The sequence below is a fragment of the Epargyreus clarus genome, unplaced genomic scaffold (genome assembly GCF_041222505.1).
Source record: "Epargyreus clarus isolate Ecla_fem2 unplaced genomic scaffold, WU_Ecla_fem_2.2 ptg000024l, whole genome shotgun sequence".
Classification (NCBI taxonomy): Eukaryota; Metazoa; Arthropoda; class Insecta; order Lepidoptera; family Hesperiidae; genus Epargyreus; species Epargyreus clarus.
This window is the reverse complement of record NW_027332231.1, coordinates 7,185,147-7,203,000: the sequence shown is the minus strand read 5'-3', so window position 1 is coordinate 7,203,000 and position 17,854 is coordinate 7,185,147. Positions and strand designations below refer to the sequence as shown.

At 33.3% G+C, this 17,854-nt stretch overlaps 1 protein-coding gene across 2 annotated transcripts in view; it reads right to left on the bottom strand.

Annotated features, from left to right (window-relative positions):
* The window catches only part of LOC140752172 (ADAMTS-like protein 4), a 167,713-nt gene extending 154,103 nt beyond the window's left edge, over nt 1-13,610 (bottom strand). For both annotated transcript variants that reach the window (XM_073086367.1, XM_073086368.1), the window contains exon 1: nt 13,571-13,610. In XM_073086367.1, coding sequence (XP_072942468.1) covers nt 13,571-13,608 — 38 coding nt within the window. In that variant the 5' untranslated portion in view covers nt 13,609-13,610. The remainder of the gene's footprint in view (nt 1-13,570) is intronic.
* Nucleotides 13,611-17,854: the final 4,244 nt, after the last annotated feature.

The following is a 17,854-nucleotide window of genomic DNA, read 5'->3' as shown; positions in this document are numbered from 1 at the left end:
ATATCTTTTATAGTTTTCAACGTTTCTTTGACTATACCCTATCCTGTTATTTATCGCCTTTTAAAGCCATCTATCTCAAAGTTAGAGTCCTTTAAAATCGATCGTTAAATACGCCAATATTGATAAGACATCTAAACTAATCTTACATGTAAAATTCTCGTTTCACAATGTTAGTTACCGTACTCCTCCGAAACGGCTTTACCGATTTTCAACAAATTTTATAAGCATATTCAGTAGGTCTGAGAATCGGCTACTATCTATTTTTCATACCCCTAAGTGATAAGGGTTGTTCACCCGTAACATTCTTTAATTTATATGGCAACACAACATTTGCCGGGTCAGCTAGTAAAAATATATATTTACGAATTACGTCATTTACCAGTATTATTTACCTATTCTTACAAATGATAACCATAAAAATTGCGATCAAATGTATAATACAAAAGCATTTTATAATGTTAGCTCAGCATACATTACGCGGATTCAATATTGGTAGAGCTTTAAGTGAGAACTCCTATTTGCATATTTTACGAGATAATCAAATATTGATATGGATATATTTATAGAGATTAGAAGAAATATTGTTTGCAAATAATTGAAAAAAGAAAGATATTATACACTTTCTCTTTCTTAAAAATATTGTGAAAATCTACATACCTGAGCTTTCATTTTTTAGTAAGTATTACGTATTAATCGAGCATAATGTCCATCTAACTGGTCACTGCCGCCCAATAAACATCTGTGACCGACTCAGATATGTTGCTACTCTTCAATACTTAATTGGTTGCTAACGAAATGCAGAACTCATTCAGACAAGACTGGGACATTGCGGTGGTGTCTCACCGTTCGAACCACACTTGCTCTACCACTAAGTTATGATTAAAACTACTTCGCAGTTACCCGTTACTACTTAGTTAATCGTTGACTCTACGACGGTTATTCGTTAAGACTCAACGATTAACCGTCGTAGAGTCAACTTGCTCTGGTGATGCTCCGTTTTGGAGCGAAACACGTGTTGGTGGTGGTATGTGTAGTGGTGTATATTTTTAATTTTGCATCTGCACGCATCCATTGAGGGAGGGAGGGTGGTACATACTGCATGGTTTAAAAAATATAACATACAATTAACTGCTCTACCACTATCCAAATTATATAACTAATTTAAATAATGTAATGATAATGATGACTATGTTACAATATATCAACCAATATTGATCGATGATAGTAAATTAACTTACATATTATTTCAGTTACCTAAAAGCCTCTTCAAAATCTAGTTCTATTTGAAAAAAAAATAATATAAAGACATACCACCCACTGTGGTTTTCAAATTGGCGTAAAAGTGGCGTTAACCGCAACCGAGTTTGATTGTTATTGCAGGATTTATGCGTCCATGTCACAAATGTCATGCGAAACGGTTTTCAAGCTCCACTCGGTACCAACAAGTACTATGACCATCGAACAAGTGACAAAATAGAGTCCTATTTTTATATTTGTTGGATATAGATGATCGACCGAATACATTGATAAATACAATCAATGATTATGTGCGTATTAGAAATTAATTATCATTTGCTAAACGGTGAAGGAAAACATCGCGAGGAAACCTGTATACCTGAGAGATTTGTAAAAAAAAATCTTAAGGGTATGTGAAGTCTACCAATACGCACTTGGCCGGCGCGGTGGACTATGGCCTAATCCTTCTCATTATGAAAGACCCGTGCCCAGCAGTGGGGCAGTAATGGGTTGATGATGATGATGACCAAATACATCGAAAAAGTAACGCCATACGTTACGTTATAAATACATAGGTAGGTCATGTGCTTTTCTGTAAAATACGTCAGATTTAAAGCTATGAAAATAAGAGGAACCCATGAATTAGCCACTTTACTTTGGTCACCGAAGAGAGGTCGAATACGCCAAATTACTTCCTGGCATGGTAAAATACCATCCAACCAATAAACTTCCAGTTCAATACTACATAACTCAAAAATAAAAGTGGAGAGTCAAGTTCTGTCACATTATAAAATACATCTTTGACATTGGAAAGAGGAAAAAATGTGATGATTGAAATTATAACAGACTTATATTTTTATACCAACTTTAATCTTGGGTTAACCTTGCGTATCTTTTGGTATAAGCTCTTATATTAAATTCGAAACCGGTGATTGATTTATGGATTTTTCTAACCGCCGTAAACTTACGGGGTATTCTTGGAACGTTTTAGTAATACGTTATTTTCGGTTCACCAGACGTATAATAATAGCAATTTGATGAGATTTATGATGAGTTGTGCGAAACTGTTTACTACTGATGTCTATATTTTAGTAGCTCGTGGTGAGAGTACGTCGTGTGGGTTGTAGTAAGCGATGAATAGAGTAGCGAACTTATTTTTTGTATTGTGATGACCCGTTGCTATCCAACAGCTGGGCACTTTTACTCTTATAGGTAAAATAACGTTTTTTATTTGATGGTGGAGGGCATTTTTTTCAAATTTATGTACTCACATTGTCTCATCCCTGCGTTCCAAATTTGGTAGGTTTGACGGATTTTATCAAATGAGATGTCATTGAAATTGTTTAAATTGCGAGAGTGGCATACATATTTTGGGCAGGTTTTTTTTTGTTTTCACAATAATTACTAGTTACACCCATAATCCCATAACAGACTTTTAAGCCACGGGATGCTATATACACATAGTCTTTGTATAAAAAATCCAAAAGAGCACCTATAACCAGGGTGCTTATTTCATCATTTAAAATTTTGTCTGACCGTAGTCGAACCCAATACCTTGCTACTGCAGTGGCGAGTGATTGTAAACCTCACACATTTGTTACCAACTCTTTATATACCTCAAAGTGTCTGGGTCCTTGTTATTCGTATATGTGCGTATTTACACCCATAACATAAGCGCTAGCGTGAAGCTGTGTTATAAGTGTGGGCAGCGTTTTATATCATAAACTGTTAATCTTATCACGGAGATGAACTCAAGTAGGATTGCCTAAAGAGGCTTAGACTGAGAATCCTTTGTATTCGTATTAACAGCGCTTCCATGTACTGAATTAACACAATTATCTTCTTCCGACTTTCGATGGTCTAGTTTATTCATTAAAGCCACAAGCCAAGATTTGATTAAGGGATAATATGCTTATAATATGCTGCTTATGGTTCATAATTCTAAAAACTATATTTTTTTTATTGCGTTGGATCAACATAATTTATTTTTCTCAATAAACTTACAAATACAGAAAAGAACAAAACCAAAAAAAAACTGTCAGATAAGTTTGCCGGTAGTAAATAGTAAATTTACTACCGGCAATCAAACCTAAATGAAAAGCGTCAGAAACTGTCATAATAATGCAGTCTTCACTATTAGTGTTATGTTTTTAATTTTACTAAGAATACTTAGTATACGAGTATGCACATAATAATCTAAAATACACTAAACAATTAATACATAAATATCTACTATAATAACCATTTTAATAGAACCCTTAACTAAGATTTCGGATTCCTATTTTTGAACAAAATGTATTATGTACAGAATTTCAATTTAATTAAAATGCTGCATAATACCTTACGTTTTTTTTTATAAAACCATAATACAGTATCTATGAAAAGCTAATTTACACTTTAACTTGCATGGTTTATTGAATAACTTTAACTACTTTATCGAATAAACAAATTGGTTCCATCACGCATGCCACCGCTCTACGTTCAACGCGTTAACTCGCCTTATCACGGAACCATTAATCAAGCCTCGCTCAGCTTTTAATAATTATAATTAATAATTTTATCACCTCCTCGGCGCCTGCGCAGCGCCATGCCTGCGATGTAATCGAATCAACAGTGATTGTATTTACCTGTTAATTTTTATCTGTTAAAATATGTCGTAATATTATAATAAGGATTTCGATAGGTATGCATACATGCATCTATAAGTAATGCTGTCACACAATACATAGTGAATTTTTAGGGCTATCTTCCCAAAAGGTAAAAACGAAACCCTATTACTAAGCCTCCGCTGTCTGTCCGTCTGTCACATGGCTCTATCTCTGGAACCGTAATAGATTAAAAAAAATGGGAATCGCCATAAAATAATCCGCCATTTTTAGCGGTTTTCGCTTTATCTAATGCATTCACTTCTACGGTTGCTATAATAAAAATATTTAAAATAAAAAGAAATAAAATGAAAATTCGGTGGTACGGAACTCTCCATGTGCGAGTTCAACACGCACTTGCCAATTACCATTGACTGTTATGGTGAATGATTTTGGGGTTAGTATTTTATAATTATGTGATTTATTTGTCACTTATATATGTAATCTAAACAATTTATTCGGAACATATTTCAAAATTATGAACGATTCAAAAAGTAAAAAAAAAACTATCTCATAACCAAAATTATACGGCATATTTATTTTAATATAAAGCACTAATTCATTTAATGTAGATCGCTAATAATCATAATTATGCTTAAATATACTTATTAATAGTTTTATAGATAATTAAGTAATAAATTAATTGGTTCATAATTTGTCAAATGTTTATCAGTTTCATCCTTTCCCACGCAGAATTTATGCCGATAGTTAATTTTTATCAGATGAATCGTTTAAGATATTTAGATTAATGGCATATCTTATAAAGTAATTTGCATGTGATTAGTTACTGATTTTATCAATATTGCTCTTTTAAATTTTTATTAGTCTAGGAAATAAGTAAATGTTGTTTTTTTTTTTTTTTTTAATTTATTACATTTCTCAGTATCGCTTAGTTATCTATTCCTTCCATATAGAAATTGTGTTTGCAATGCGGTTTTAACCTAAACGTAATTATATGACATACCGACTTTGGGGCTGATTTAGCATTTAACGTGCTTCATTATATAAGTGACACGAAATTTCTGAATGATCTTTCGATTAGTACATTATTTTTCAATTATTATTAGTTTAATTATTTTGGTCAAGTTCACCAAATATGGTCGAACCTTCAGACAGTGTTCCATGTTTTGGATGATATGGTCATAAGTACAACAAAATAAGTATAAATATGACAAATGACAACAAGACAAATGACAGAGATTATTTTAGGTTAGCTTGCGTATAAAACTTAATAACAATTAAACCTTACGACTTTCCATTTCATTTGTCTCCAGTATACATACCCGTGGCTAGTAAATACAACTTTGTAGCTGCTTCGACAAACATTAATGCCTGACACATTTCTAAACCATAAACCTTACAAATTAAGGTAACAAGCGTAACGGGGGTTCTTCCCATTGATCTTACGACAAAACCTTGCTATTTTACACACATTTCTATGAAGAGAAAATGTAATTGACAATGAAAATTAATTAAAATATGCTACACTTTATTTTACGGTTAAGTAGGAACCCGTTACATCGTAAATTATGTTATGTTACGCTGCAGAATGTGGTCATATAATTATGTATAAACTTTACTTACTAAGTTTTAAAGGTATTAAAATAAGGGTAATATGACCCTTTCAGACTTGAGTGACTAACAGCAGTGTTAAGTAATTAAACGAGGAGTTCCATTTTTGAAGTGAAAACCTTTTTAGTGGCGTTGTACACTTTTTGCGACGGGTAAAAAATGTTAAATTCGTGTCAGGTCAGTTGTCCTGATCGAAAATTCGTAAGACGGCAAAGCAAACTGTAAAAGTCAAGATGTCATCCAATGTCAGCATTGAAAAAATATGTCTGTAAATATATGTGTAAATACCTATGTATTACGGTTTATTATTCAGGTAAGGTTTCGAAAGTTTTCACTTCTGCCGACAGTCCCGGAGTGCAATCCGTTGTTTTTTTTTATTTAAATGATATTTAAATTGTAAATGAGTATGCAGTCCACTTGATGATAAATAGCTAGTACCGCTCATAGTCACACAAGGATTGCTACGCCTAAGGGATAAGCTGGAATGCCTCGGAAAAGTCCCCCTTACCACACTCTTCAAACCAGAACACAGCAGCGATGAACACTGATGCTATTAGGTAGAAATAATCCATTACAAGCATTGACGATTGAATTCACTTATTGAGAAGCTCACGTAAACACAACGTCCGTTGAATCAAAATTGACGTTTGAATTTGTTTGAAAGGCGTTTCCAAATAATTTGGAGCGCTCCTGATCATATCACATGTCTGTCTGTCAATGCAATATGGTGCATGTACTCACAGAAATCAAGGAAGAGATTAAAAGGCTGACGCATATGTAATTGCTTTGAAATTTGCACGTGTCTGTTGTTAACTCTATTTCGTATAAAATAAGTAATGGTCAATTGTATAGTGGCTTGAACTAATACTTTTTTAATAAATATTAAGAAACTCAGATAGCCAAAAATCAACTTACATTTTTTTTTGTTTCATCTGTAACATTATAAAAACTTCCTGCTTTTTCGTGTTGCCCCCTAATAACAACACATTACTATGTGTACCACACCACACTAATGTATATCACATATACATTCTTATATAAAAAATACGCGCATATTAAATGAACGTTTGTCTATGTTATGTTTTTATACGATCAGTAACGTTACAAAAACAACTATAGGTACATTACCACCAAGCCTCGATTTCTCATGTTTCCTTCCGGCTTTCAATACAAAAAGTGCTTGACATAGAACACAATACATCATAACTTAGAATAGGTACCTACAATACATGCCAAATTTCATAAATAATGATAAAGTCGCAAAACAGTGAAAGCGAAACAAATAAAGTTACATTTAAATATAAAGTATAATAAAATTTAAATTGAGAAATGTGTTTTTATTATAACACATAAGGCATGTATCACATACACGTATAATTCAATTGCTAGTATCACGATCTATGTATTTCCATCCATTACATCAACGGGCCAGATAAAATCTGCCGAAACTCACAATAGTTTGACAAATGTTCCAATTCGTACAATAGTTTGTGTGGTTGTAATTGATTACGCTTCCTGTATTTAATGTAAGCTTCTATAGCATTGTCTGCTTCGAGGAACCGAATTAATTCAATAATCCGATGTTTATCTAGTTCAATGCCAGTGACAGAGCCTTTTAGCATCAATAATTGAGTAATATTGATTGCTGTGTAATTTGTACCGACACGAGCATACATTATTCTGCGCTTGTATTTGCATTTATCAAGTGCTATGCGTGTAATTGATTTTAGTTTTTGCATTCATTCAATATATGGAATTATGTTTTTAGATCATAGTATATCATTTTTTGCTTTCATTCTTTATAACTTTTAAAATACATACACTTGAAATATAATCTATTGTTATCCTATTTCTTTCTTAAATTCTTAAGAGATCGTTCCTTATTTTATTCTTCTTCTTTAGCCCATCCACTGCTAGATGTAGAGGATTCTTACCAATTTTTCAAAAATCCCGATCTTATGTGTTTATCCCGCCTCTTCTGTACATAATTTGATGTTATCTTTACTTTTCTTACATTAATTGCGGCCCGTTCGCTGTTTCCATACCATTACTTTTTACTTTTCCAACTGCCATCAGTCCATTTAGACCAAACTTCCCATTTACCAGTCCCTACTTTACTAACATTCTATATTTTAACACCATTGTTTCCTAAACCGACAACTCTTATCATCTTGCGAATAGATCGATTACATAATTATAATTGCGTATTCAAAATTACATTAACAATTGAATATTTAAACGTAATTAATTACTTGCAATCACAATTACGTGATTGAAACCGAATTGTCTCTACCTGTTATCTTGTCGTGACGTAAGATTGCGCGGCGAAAATTTAATCTCAATTCGAAGACCGGTTTTGACGTAACAGCTGTTCGAAGCAATAAATCGTATACTACTAAACTTGATAATGTAGATAAACATTGTTGCTTTAGGTATTACAATATACGCTACGACGTAGCATCGTGATGCGATGCAATTTCAAACGCAATAGATGTCGTATCGATAAAATACGACGTGCCCCATAAAATATGACATTGCATCGTACGTCGGACGTACATCGGACGTCGTGTCGTAAAAATTGGAGTTACAAACCAGTGTTAATTTTTCTCAGAGTGATTTTCATCATGATGTGTAAGACATGGCTTGCTAGAATGGATCTACCCAGTATTTTCTGAGCCTCTATCGCTGTTTCAAGAATATGGTTATTTTTTAACTTGGTAAGAGGACCAAACATCTCCAGTAGTCCATACCTACGGATCCTTTGTTGAAACATGAAAAATAATGCCATTATGATGTCACGATTTTTAGTATGCTCGTCGAAAATATCCGTGACACGACATTTTGCGACACGACGTCGCATCGTGACACGTTGCGTGTCGTATTTATTTTAGCCTTTATTCGTTAATTGTATATAAATTAAACATGATTATTCTGAATGAGATCGGTTCTAAATTTATAATAACATCGTGTGTGGCCCGATAAGACGCTTGTCATGTAGTTGTCACAAATATCGAAATATCGTCCATTTATCAAATGTATATCGCGTAATAAATCGCGTATTTCGATATATTGCTTGTTCTGTTTGTATTTCGATAGCACCTAATTAATGTTTACCGACTTTGTATTAAATTTAGATAGCGTTAATTAATGTTTAGCGAATATGTATGTATTACGATTTGTGTATAATGTAATGCAAGGAAATCTTTTTTCGTTTACTTGTTGGCAGTCATATTTACTACATTTTATAAATCACAGTAATTAAAATACGTTTTGAAAAGTTTCAAGTATTCTATGTATAGTATTCATGCATGCATTTTAATTACTTTATAATTAAATTTTAGCATTAAAGTGTTAAAATCAGTTTTCGTATTTTGCTAACTAACCGATTTAACGACGAAGGTAGTAAATATAACTTTCAGAAATACATTGGATTACTTAAACCTAATTTTTCTCATTATTATTGGGTCCTAAATTAATGTAGGTAAAAACACAAAAATAAAGCAGCTAAATATTGTTCTCGTAAGGCAAAAAAATGTGTCGATGCAGTCAAAGTCTAGCCACGAAGAGATATTCCATATAAGCAATAGATACGGAAAGTTTACTTATTTCATAAAATTCATTACCTAAAGAAGTACTTTATACTTATTGTAATTTTCACATTATTTAAAAACTACAAATACAATTTTGTAAAACGACTGACTAACCTGTTTCTAATATTCGGTTCCACGCAAAATGCAACATTTCAAATCCAATAGCGAGCTAAACGCAAATCGGGAATGAATATTTCAATAATCCTTTACAATTCACGTCGAGTCTGACCTATGGAAATAAACAAACACTATTGAATCCGTTTCATTGATAACCAAATCGTAGTCGATAAAATAGTATACACAACGGCTTACTTCAATATACTCGACAAAATCGGCTATAAATACCATTAGAGGAACAAACGCGCGTGAAAACAGTCCTTTACAAATAGTTACACGGCGATTTCTACAATCTGTCGCCAATTCAATGGACAGGTCCAATAAATAAGGTAAGGACAGGTATTTTGACACCCAGAAGTACTCATTTCTCTTATAAGTTAGGAAAGATCTTGCGCTAGGAACACCAGTTGGTTGTGATCGTTGAGGACGTCTAAATTCTTAAAAGTTAACCTAATAGGAAGTCAGATGTGCTCTAGATTGTACCGATATGTTGTATGGTTACCGTTGTATGGATACTTGATGATGTTGTATTTTTTTTCTCTTAAAAAAGTTATCTATAAAGTCTATCTACCCAAACTTGACTGGTAGACTATGCCTAATCGTTTTCATTCTGGTAGGAAACCCGTACGCATTGTCCATGCCCAGCAGTGGGACAGTAATGGAATGGTAATGATGATGATGGTGATGTACAATTACAGATTTCAAAATAAAATGCAATCAGCAGACAACACCCAGTTATATTATACAATGTAACTTTGATTCAGAAATCAGAAATAAAAAAATATGACTTAGCTAATATAATTAGTACTTACCCAATTCATTCCTACATTTTTACTTCGCTGTTATGTTGTCATTAGACGAGGTTATTGTTTTTTTATTTTCTTAATATCCTACAGGTATTATATTTGCGAACAAAAAAAAAACAATTTTCAAATTTCATAATAATCGTGTCTGTTGTATGTATGGTCATTTGGTGCCCAATGACCATACATACTAAAGAGACACATTTAGTACAAATGTGCCTCTTTAGTGCGGTAACACGTGCCACTATCAATACGTAAACATCGATACATTTCTCACGTGTTTCTCACATTTTCTATTTGTCACCCTGCTGCGGCACTGGTACCAATGACACGGAATTTACCGGACTTGCTCCCGATCCGGATCGCCCACGGCCACGGCTCGCCATTCATAAATATCGACCACGCATTACAACACTAATGGCTAGCGAAATTAGTTCGTTTAATTGCGAAAGACAACTAACTTTTGCAGTTTAGTTGCCACTTTCTTTGTAAGTATCCGAATGTTGTATGGTAAGAGGTTGTAATGATTATAGTTAGTGACACTTATGCAAATCTTGCATGATTATTCTTGTTTTGGTGTTATTTGTATGAATTATTGGTTATTTAATATCCCGATAATACATATATATGTATAATATGTATGTAGAACATTTTATTTTTGCCATTAATTAATAATCGGTTTCTTCTACGCTGTATATATAATGGTCTGTAGGAACTTAAAAAACTTTTGAAAAAATAAAAAATAAAAAACTATTATGATAATTAATATCGTTCCCACTAAAACGAAACTACTACATTAGAACTTTAGAAACTGGCTACATTCGCTTTAATGAATATAAGATTAATAATATTGGTAGAATATTTTAGAAATATATTTGAACCCTACTTGTATAATATTTAGATGCGTAATATGCAAAATTATTTTACTTATTTATAATTAAATTCTTAATATGATTAATATTAATCGAATGAAGTGCCACAGGCATGCTATTAAAAATGACACGAAGGACGAAGATGCTAAATACCTACTCGTAAACAACTATAGAACATTAAGTACATTCGATAAATTTATCGGTAACTTGCGCCTATAAATCGATGTTTATTATCATCGTTAATGAAATTACGATTTAAGAGTTACCGATTTTAATAGGCTTAATAGTTATCGAGCTAATAGCCAAAATAACGATCGATATTATACAATATTGGTTTTATTGAATGATGCCATAGAATAATTTCGGTAAATTAAATGTGTCATAAATTGCTTCTTAATATTCTTAAACGTGATGTTCGTCTTTGTCGTTAAAGTTTTTAATATACGATAACTTTAAATACTGTTATAACCGAATACAAGCCAAACCACCTTGTATATCTTTAGTAGTTTTATCAATTTATTAACAATTTATTAGTTGTTTGTTTACTATTTAAGTATGTAAAAAGGTCGCCTACGTATTTACGAAAAATCCCATACAAGACTTTAATGTCTTAAAGGTTCGAATTTCATGGTACAGATTTTTAAATACATGATTAAAGATACAGGTAGTCAATCAGGAAAGTAAAAGTTATATGTATCTTGCCTATTTTTTGTATACCCCGTGGCGTAGGGTGGGTCAGCTGCCCGAGGGCGCAAGAATTTTCCGTCCGGGGCAGGCGTCCGGGGACGGGAAACTATAATCTTCCCATAAAATAATTATTTCATGTACTAAAAATTCAAGACAAAATACATTTGATACAAAATTCGTTCAATACAAACAAGTAATTAATTAAAAAATCAAAAAACCCGACTGCACTATAAAGCTAAAGTCGAATTTCCAAAAACTGTGAAATAGGCGTTTTATTATTTTTATCCAGAAAGCCAAATACATAGTTTTATAGAAGGTATCTGCTTAAAAATCAAAAGATCTTCAAACAATATTATCCTATTTTATCCTCGTAGAGTTCATTTACGCTATATAAATACCCTATGAGTAAATTTGAGCACTCTAAAGTACAGCGGTTTTCCTTTGCGTTTATCTTTATCACAGCAGCACTACTCATTTAGTCAGACAGTCATCTCAATATGTTTTATATATGTATATATTATATAATGTATGTGTAATATCTTTTAAGTTCCTTTATTTTGATACCCTACTCGATAGGTTTGGAATTTTTTTTTAAAACGTGTTACTATTTCGCAAAAAAATATCCGCCATTTACGATCTATAAAAGATCTATCCGGTGGTTATATTACCTCGTTGGGGTAGAATTTCATTATTTTTATCGAACAAGCCTGATACAACATTTTATAGTGTTTGCTTCAAAATTGACGGTTGTTCAAATTAACTTTTAAACCTTATTTTACCCTCTACGGGGTTGATTTTTCGGGAGGGGATGGGGAGGTGTGTTCTTGTTCCTACCCAGAAGCCAAATACTAAATTTTATAGTAGTTGCTTCAAAATTAAAGGAATTCAAAAAAACTGTTTTTCCCTATTTTACCCTCTTAGGGGCGGAATTTCCAAAAAGCTTTTCTTAGTATTTATTTACGCTATATAGCAAACTCATGTGCAAAATTTCAGAACTCTAAGTTGAGCGATTTTGGCTGTACGTTGATTTCTGAAAAATGAAAAAGTAATTTAATTAGTCAATCAGTCAGCCATCTTGCTGTTTTATATATATACAAATATATTTTTTTAATCTACGTTTAATTTACTTTCATTTCATATCCCACTCGATAGGTTCGGTTAACTTTTTTTTTTAAATTTGTTACTATTTCGCGCCAAAAATTCACCCTTTTGATTTTTTTTTTTCTAACACCTATCTAAGGACACTCGGGTCATTGAGACGAATGTAATGACACATTAAATGTCGAAATTTATCCAGCCGTTTGTAAGATCGGATCAAATAAAGAAAGACAAACATACAAGATACGCGCGAAAAACATAACCCTACCTTGGCAGTCGGGTAATAAGCCGAAAGTTTTTGTTTTGTCAACATGGCATGTATTTAACGAGTACTTAATTCTTATGTTGACTTGCACTTTAAGCATCAATTCTTAAGCAATAGGGCTGGACAAAAATGCTTACTTTAATTAATATTAATTAATTAATTAATTAATATTAATATAATAATTAATAATATTAAGAATAATATTATAATAATAATATAATAATATAATAATATTAATATAATAATAATTAATAATAATATTATAAATCCGAAAGTAACTCTGTCTGTCTGTCTGTCTGTCTGTCTGGTTGTCTCTTCTTCACGCCTAAACCACTGAACCGATTTTTATGAAATTTTGTACAAAGATAGTTTGAGACCCGAGAAAGGACATAGGATAGTTTTTATCCCGGAAATCCCACTAAAACTAGGGGTGGCGATCTATAATCGATTAATCGGAGAATCGATCTTTTGAACCCAAAAGATCGATTATTTTAATCGATATTAGTAAGGATTGAATCGTAAACTATGTATTTGATCAAGTGATGATCTTTAGTAAAGTTGAATTACGAATTTACAGTTTTATGTACGTTAGTATGTTATATTGTTTTCTTTTAAACGCGGGCGAAGCCGCGGGCAAAAACTAATAAAAAATAAAAATAAAATAAGTAAAAACGTTAATACTCACATGAAAATATAAATCTGAAGTGGAACTTGCAGGATCATTGTGGTTATATATATATATAGTATATTCGGATCACATAAAACACTGAACACTAATTAGTTACAACACTAAATTCACTGTTCATAGCACTTCACTGGGTTACCAGTAAGTTAGTACACGAAACTTTTTATATTAGTACTGATTTATTGATATTTTTTATCACGTCACGCCTTTTTCAACCATTTTTTTGTTATCCTTTTCTGCTGCTGAAAGATCTGAAAAGAAAAAAATAATAATTAGGTATAGTGCGAATTTTAAACACTGATAGGTTATTAAAATATTTTTGCAACGCTGAATTATAAATTGTCGTTGTTGTTTACTTTGCCGTGCTTATTGTAGGTAAACTCCTTTTCACGGAACCCTATTAAGTCTCCGCTGTCCGTCCGTCCGCCATAGGGCTCTATCTCTGGAACCGTGCTAAAGTAGCGCCTCTCATTCCACACTGAGAGGTCGCCATCCGATATCGGCTGTACGGTCCCCTTGGACGAAGCTTTGAAGAAGAGTTTTTAGTGGGTTGGTCCTCTCTTCAGGAGGTCCTTTCACGAGCCCCACACGACGCAAATACCGGCGCCGCGGCCTGTAAGTGCTTGGATGCATTTTTACTCCTCCCTCTCCGCAGAGGGTTAGCCCAGTTTTCCACCTATTCGTCTGGACGCTCAAATAAACCGTGATAGATAAACACTTGAATTGTTACAAAATATGTATAACCGTGGCCGCTTTAACATCAAATATTAAAAATAAAAATCTTCAGATTACTTTTACTTTATTTCAGAGCTACTTTTGAAATGTAAATTAAGTGCAAATTATTTGTCCTTAGTTATGTCGTCATATATTCTTTCTCACTGTAGTTAATCCTGCTAAAGTGAACGACTAATCATTCTATTATGCATATGAGACCATCAAACAGCAGAGAAGCAATTTATTAGCATTGCAGCTCAGCATTAGCTAAGTTTGCCATCTCTCCCTTTCGTATCTACCCTTCAAAGAACACAGCAGGGCTTAACGCTATAGTAATAAGACAGAAACAAGGGTGTAGGTTATGCCGTCGAAATTGAAGACGTAGGGTGATAGAGCATATTAATGATATTTACACATTATTAATGATATTTCATTTTACTGAAAACAAATTGTCTATCGGAGAATTCGTCTAAGCATTATTAATCTATCAAACATGTGTCTGTAATATCACATCGAGATCTAAAAGTAGAAAAATCTCAACGAGTTGTTTTAGCGGAATGATCAATCAATGGCTGACGTGAAACAAATAACGCAGTCGATAAAGTCGCTGGAGAGCTTTGCGTTATGTCTGGCATACACACTATGGTGCACCGGAGACATACGGTCCGGTGTACATGCGCAGGTGGAACCGTGTTTGGTAATAGACCTGTGCAGTTTTTTGAACCTGTGCAGGCGACCGGTCAAATCAATATCTTCGTGTGCCATCGTAGGATGCGTCATAATCTTCAATCGATGTCATTGCAAACAGAATTGAACACCGCACGGTACCTACACCGAAACGTCCTCATACACGGTACGGACATGCGGTATACCTGTACAGGTAAATCTGCGCAGGGAAACCGTACGGTATTATAAATAAATAAATAAACGCTTTCTACACTCACAGCCCCACACTAGGATTCCCTGTGTCGTGGGTGCCATGGACACACACATAGACAAATACACAAACACCCAGACCCAGAAACAGAAATCTAAATTCATCATTTAGATATCTGTCTGGCCGGGGATCGAACCCGGGACCCTTTGCGCGTTAGACCGGTATGGTGGCCGCTCCGCCACGCGGGTCGTATATCGTAGGGTGTATGGCTTACATTAAATAGATTTTTAATTCCAGTTTATCAGTTTCTAAATATAAAACGTTAAATATATTATGATGTCATTAAAATATTTTAAAACAATCCTATTTGCGAATAGTTTGTTGTTTCGAGCACGTTCTTGACGCAAGCCCTGTGCCCGCCGCGGAAATAAATCGCGCCGCGAAAACTGTAATTTTCCTATATTTTCGTAATTCTACGCGTATTGCGGTTCCGCACCGCGAATAGAAACAGAAGAAAACGCTGTGCGTCTATTCACCGTAATACTTAGAATACAAAACGAAAGCTTAATTAACTTGATATTTTTAGAGTGTTAAACGAAGGATTTTGTCCCGTGCACTTTAATTTATAAGACTAATTTTAAGGAGTCATTAATTACTGACTTAGTCCTCCGACAGACTGGCGACATAAATGACAATTTAGTTTATTAAAATAATGTCTGTGAGCGTCCTTTGGAATTTCACAGTTGAATAAGCACATTACAATGTCTGTTTTTATATTAACAATCTAATAAATGTATACCAAAAATAGATTTAATTTTCTTATAAGTACTGTAGAAATAGCAAACTAGCATACAATTCTTGGGTAAGTGGGCTACTGCAGCCCATTGTCATCTTTAATCAATCCCCGAACCCTACCTGAAGACAGCCACAGAGGTGTTGCTACCCCTGATGACTAAGTTGGGATTCCTCGTATTCGTGTATCTTTCTTACCTACTCTTTCTTCCTTACATAATATCTAAGTCTGAGAATAACTGCGCTTAATGCTGCTGTTATAAGACAAGGATATGTGTAACATTGTTGACTACAGTGAAACTACAAAGGTTTCTATAACATACAAATAATTGTCCTAATATAAAAGCTGTCACACTGTCATTAAGACACGAAAAGTTTAAACAATTATTCAAATTTAAACACAATAAAATTAATAATATTCAGCTACGGAACCAACACAACACTAACAATAACTGGCCACCAAGTTCTGTTCTTTACTTACATTTGAAAATAAATAGAATGCTACCAACTGAACTTACGTAACAAAATAATTTGTTATACAAAACTCATCAATTCAGTACCTACCTACGTATAAGATATTGTGAAGCAAGGTATCGATGGCAAAAAAGCGCCGACACACCTCCTATGATTCATTGGCAATTACCACGGAACGTGACCATTCATTGCTTTCCAGTAGCTACAACTCATAAAAAGATAATCTATATTATTATGTACTTGTATTGCAATGAATCTCTTTTATAAAACTCTATTACTGTCTTGCAGGCGACGCTTGGGTGTAATACTGCCTGAGTTATGTTTTAAAGGATCACTAAGAAAGTTTTTTTTTATAATATAAGTGTAGCAGACGAGCATACTGTCCACATGATGCTAATTGGCTACTACCGCCCATGGACATCTGCAATAAACGCCTGACCTGAGGTCGGCGACAGATGCGCCGCTACCCCTGAGAATTAAGCTGGAACGCAATCAAACCACGGCAGTGTTTAAAATCGCTGTTTTTTATGCAGAAATAGAAGTGGAGGTGGTGCCGTCGGAGTCGAATCACAAAGGATTCTACCACCTTCAAATATTTTTTGACTAGTCGTTCCCTAAGGCTAATTTGAGGATCAAACTTGGATCTAATAAATTTGAATATGAAAAACTTTTTTTAATACTTATACCGATGATTGATGCTGACTTTTAGAGACAACGTATGCTTCTATATTAAGACTGTTCTCGATAGTTGCACACAGTAAAAAGTCGATAAAAATTTATTGACACTTATTAATAAATATTTTCTATCATGAGTAAAAAACTAAAATAAATATACTATGATTATTCGCCAAATAGGCGCTGTGAGTAAATTATTAAACTAAACAATAGGTCTTTACGATGACGATCTATTGTAATAATTGTTATGTAAACGTTTGAGTACCATTACCAAATGTTAGTACATGTGCTATTTGTTTTGCCAACAAATATTCACGCTTGAAGGCAGAAACGTTTAAAAGTTCATTGACATTATTAAACTGCACGATACAAGTAGCGAATAGAGATACGATTGGAAAGACGAAGGATGGTCTGACGATGACAATTTGATTTTTGTCTGATTCATACACTATATTTCTTTAAAAGGAAAAAAGTAGAATATAAGTTGTTGAAATTAAAAATATAACACTCCATTTTTTATTTAATTATTATCTGTATTTCCTTTTTATATTTTACAGCAATTACCATAATTGCTGTAAAATATAATAATTATTTTTTAATTATTCGTGATTTTTTTGCAGCACCCTTTTTAATAATAACAATATAATACACGTAACTTTTACAATTTAATTTTCGATATAAAGAATTTGCTCGGAACAGGATAAATTTATAAATATTAGCCCAATCCATTGCCTATTTTAGTGCAGGGTTAC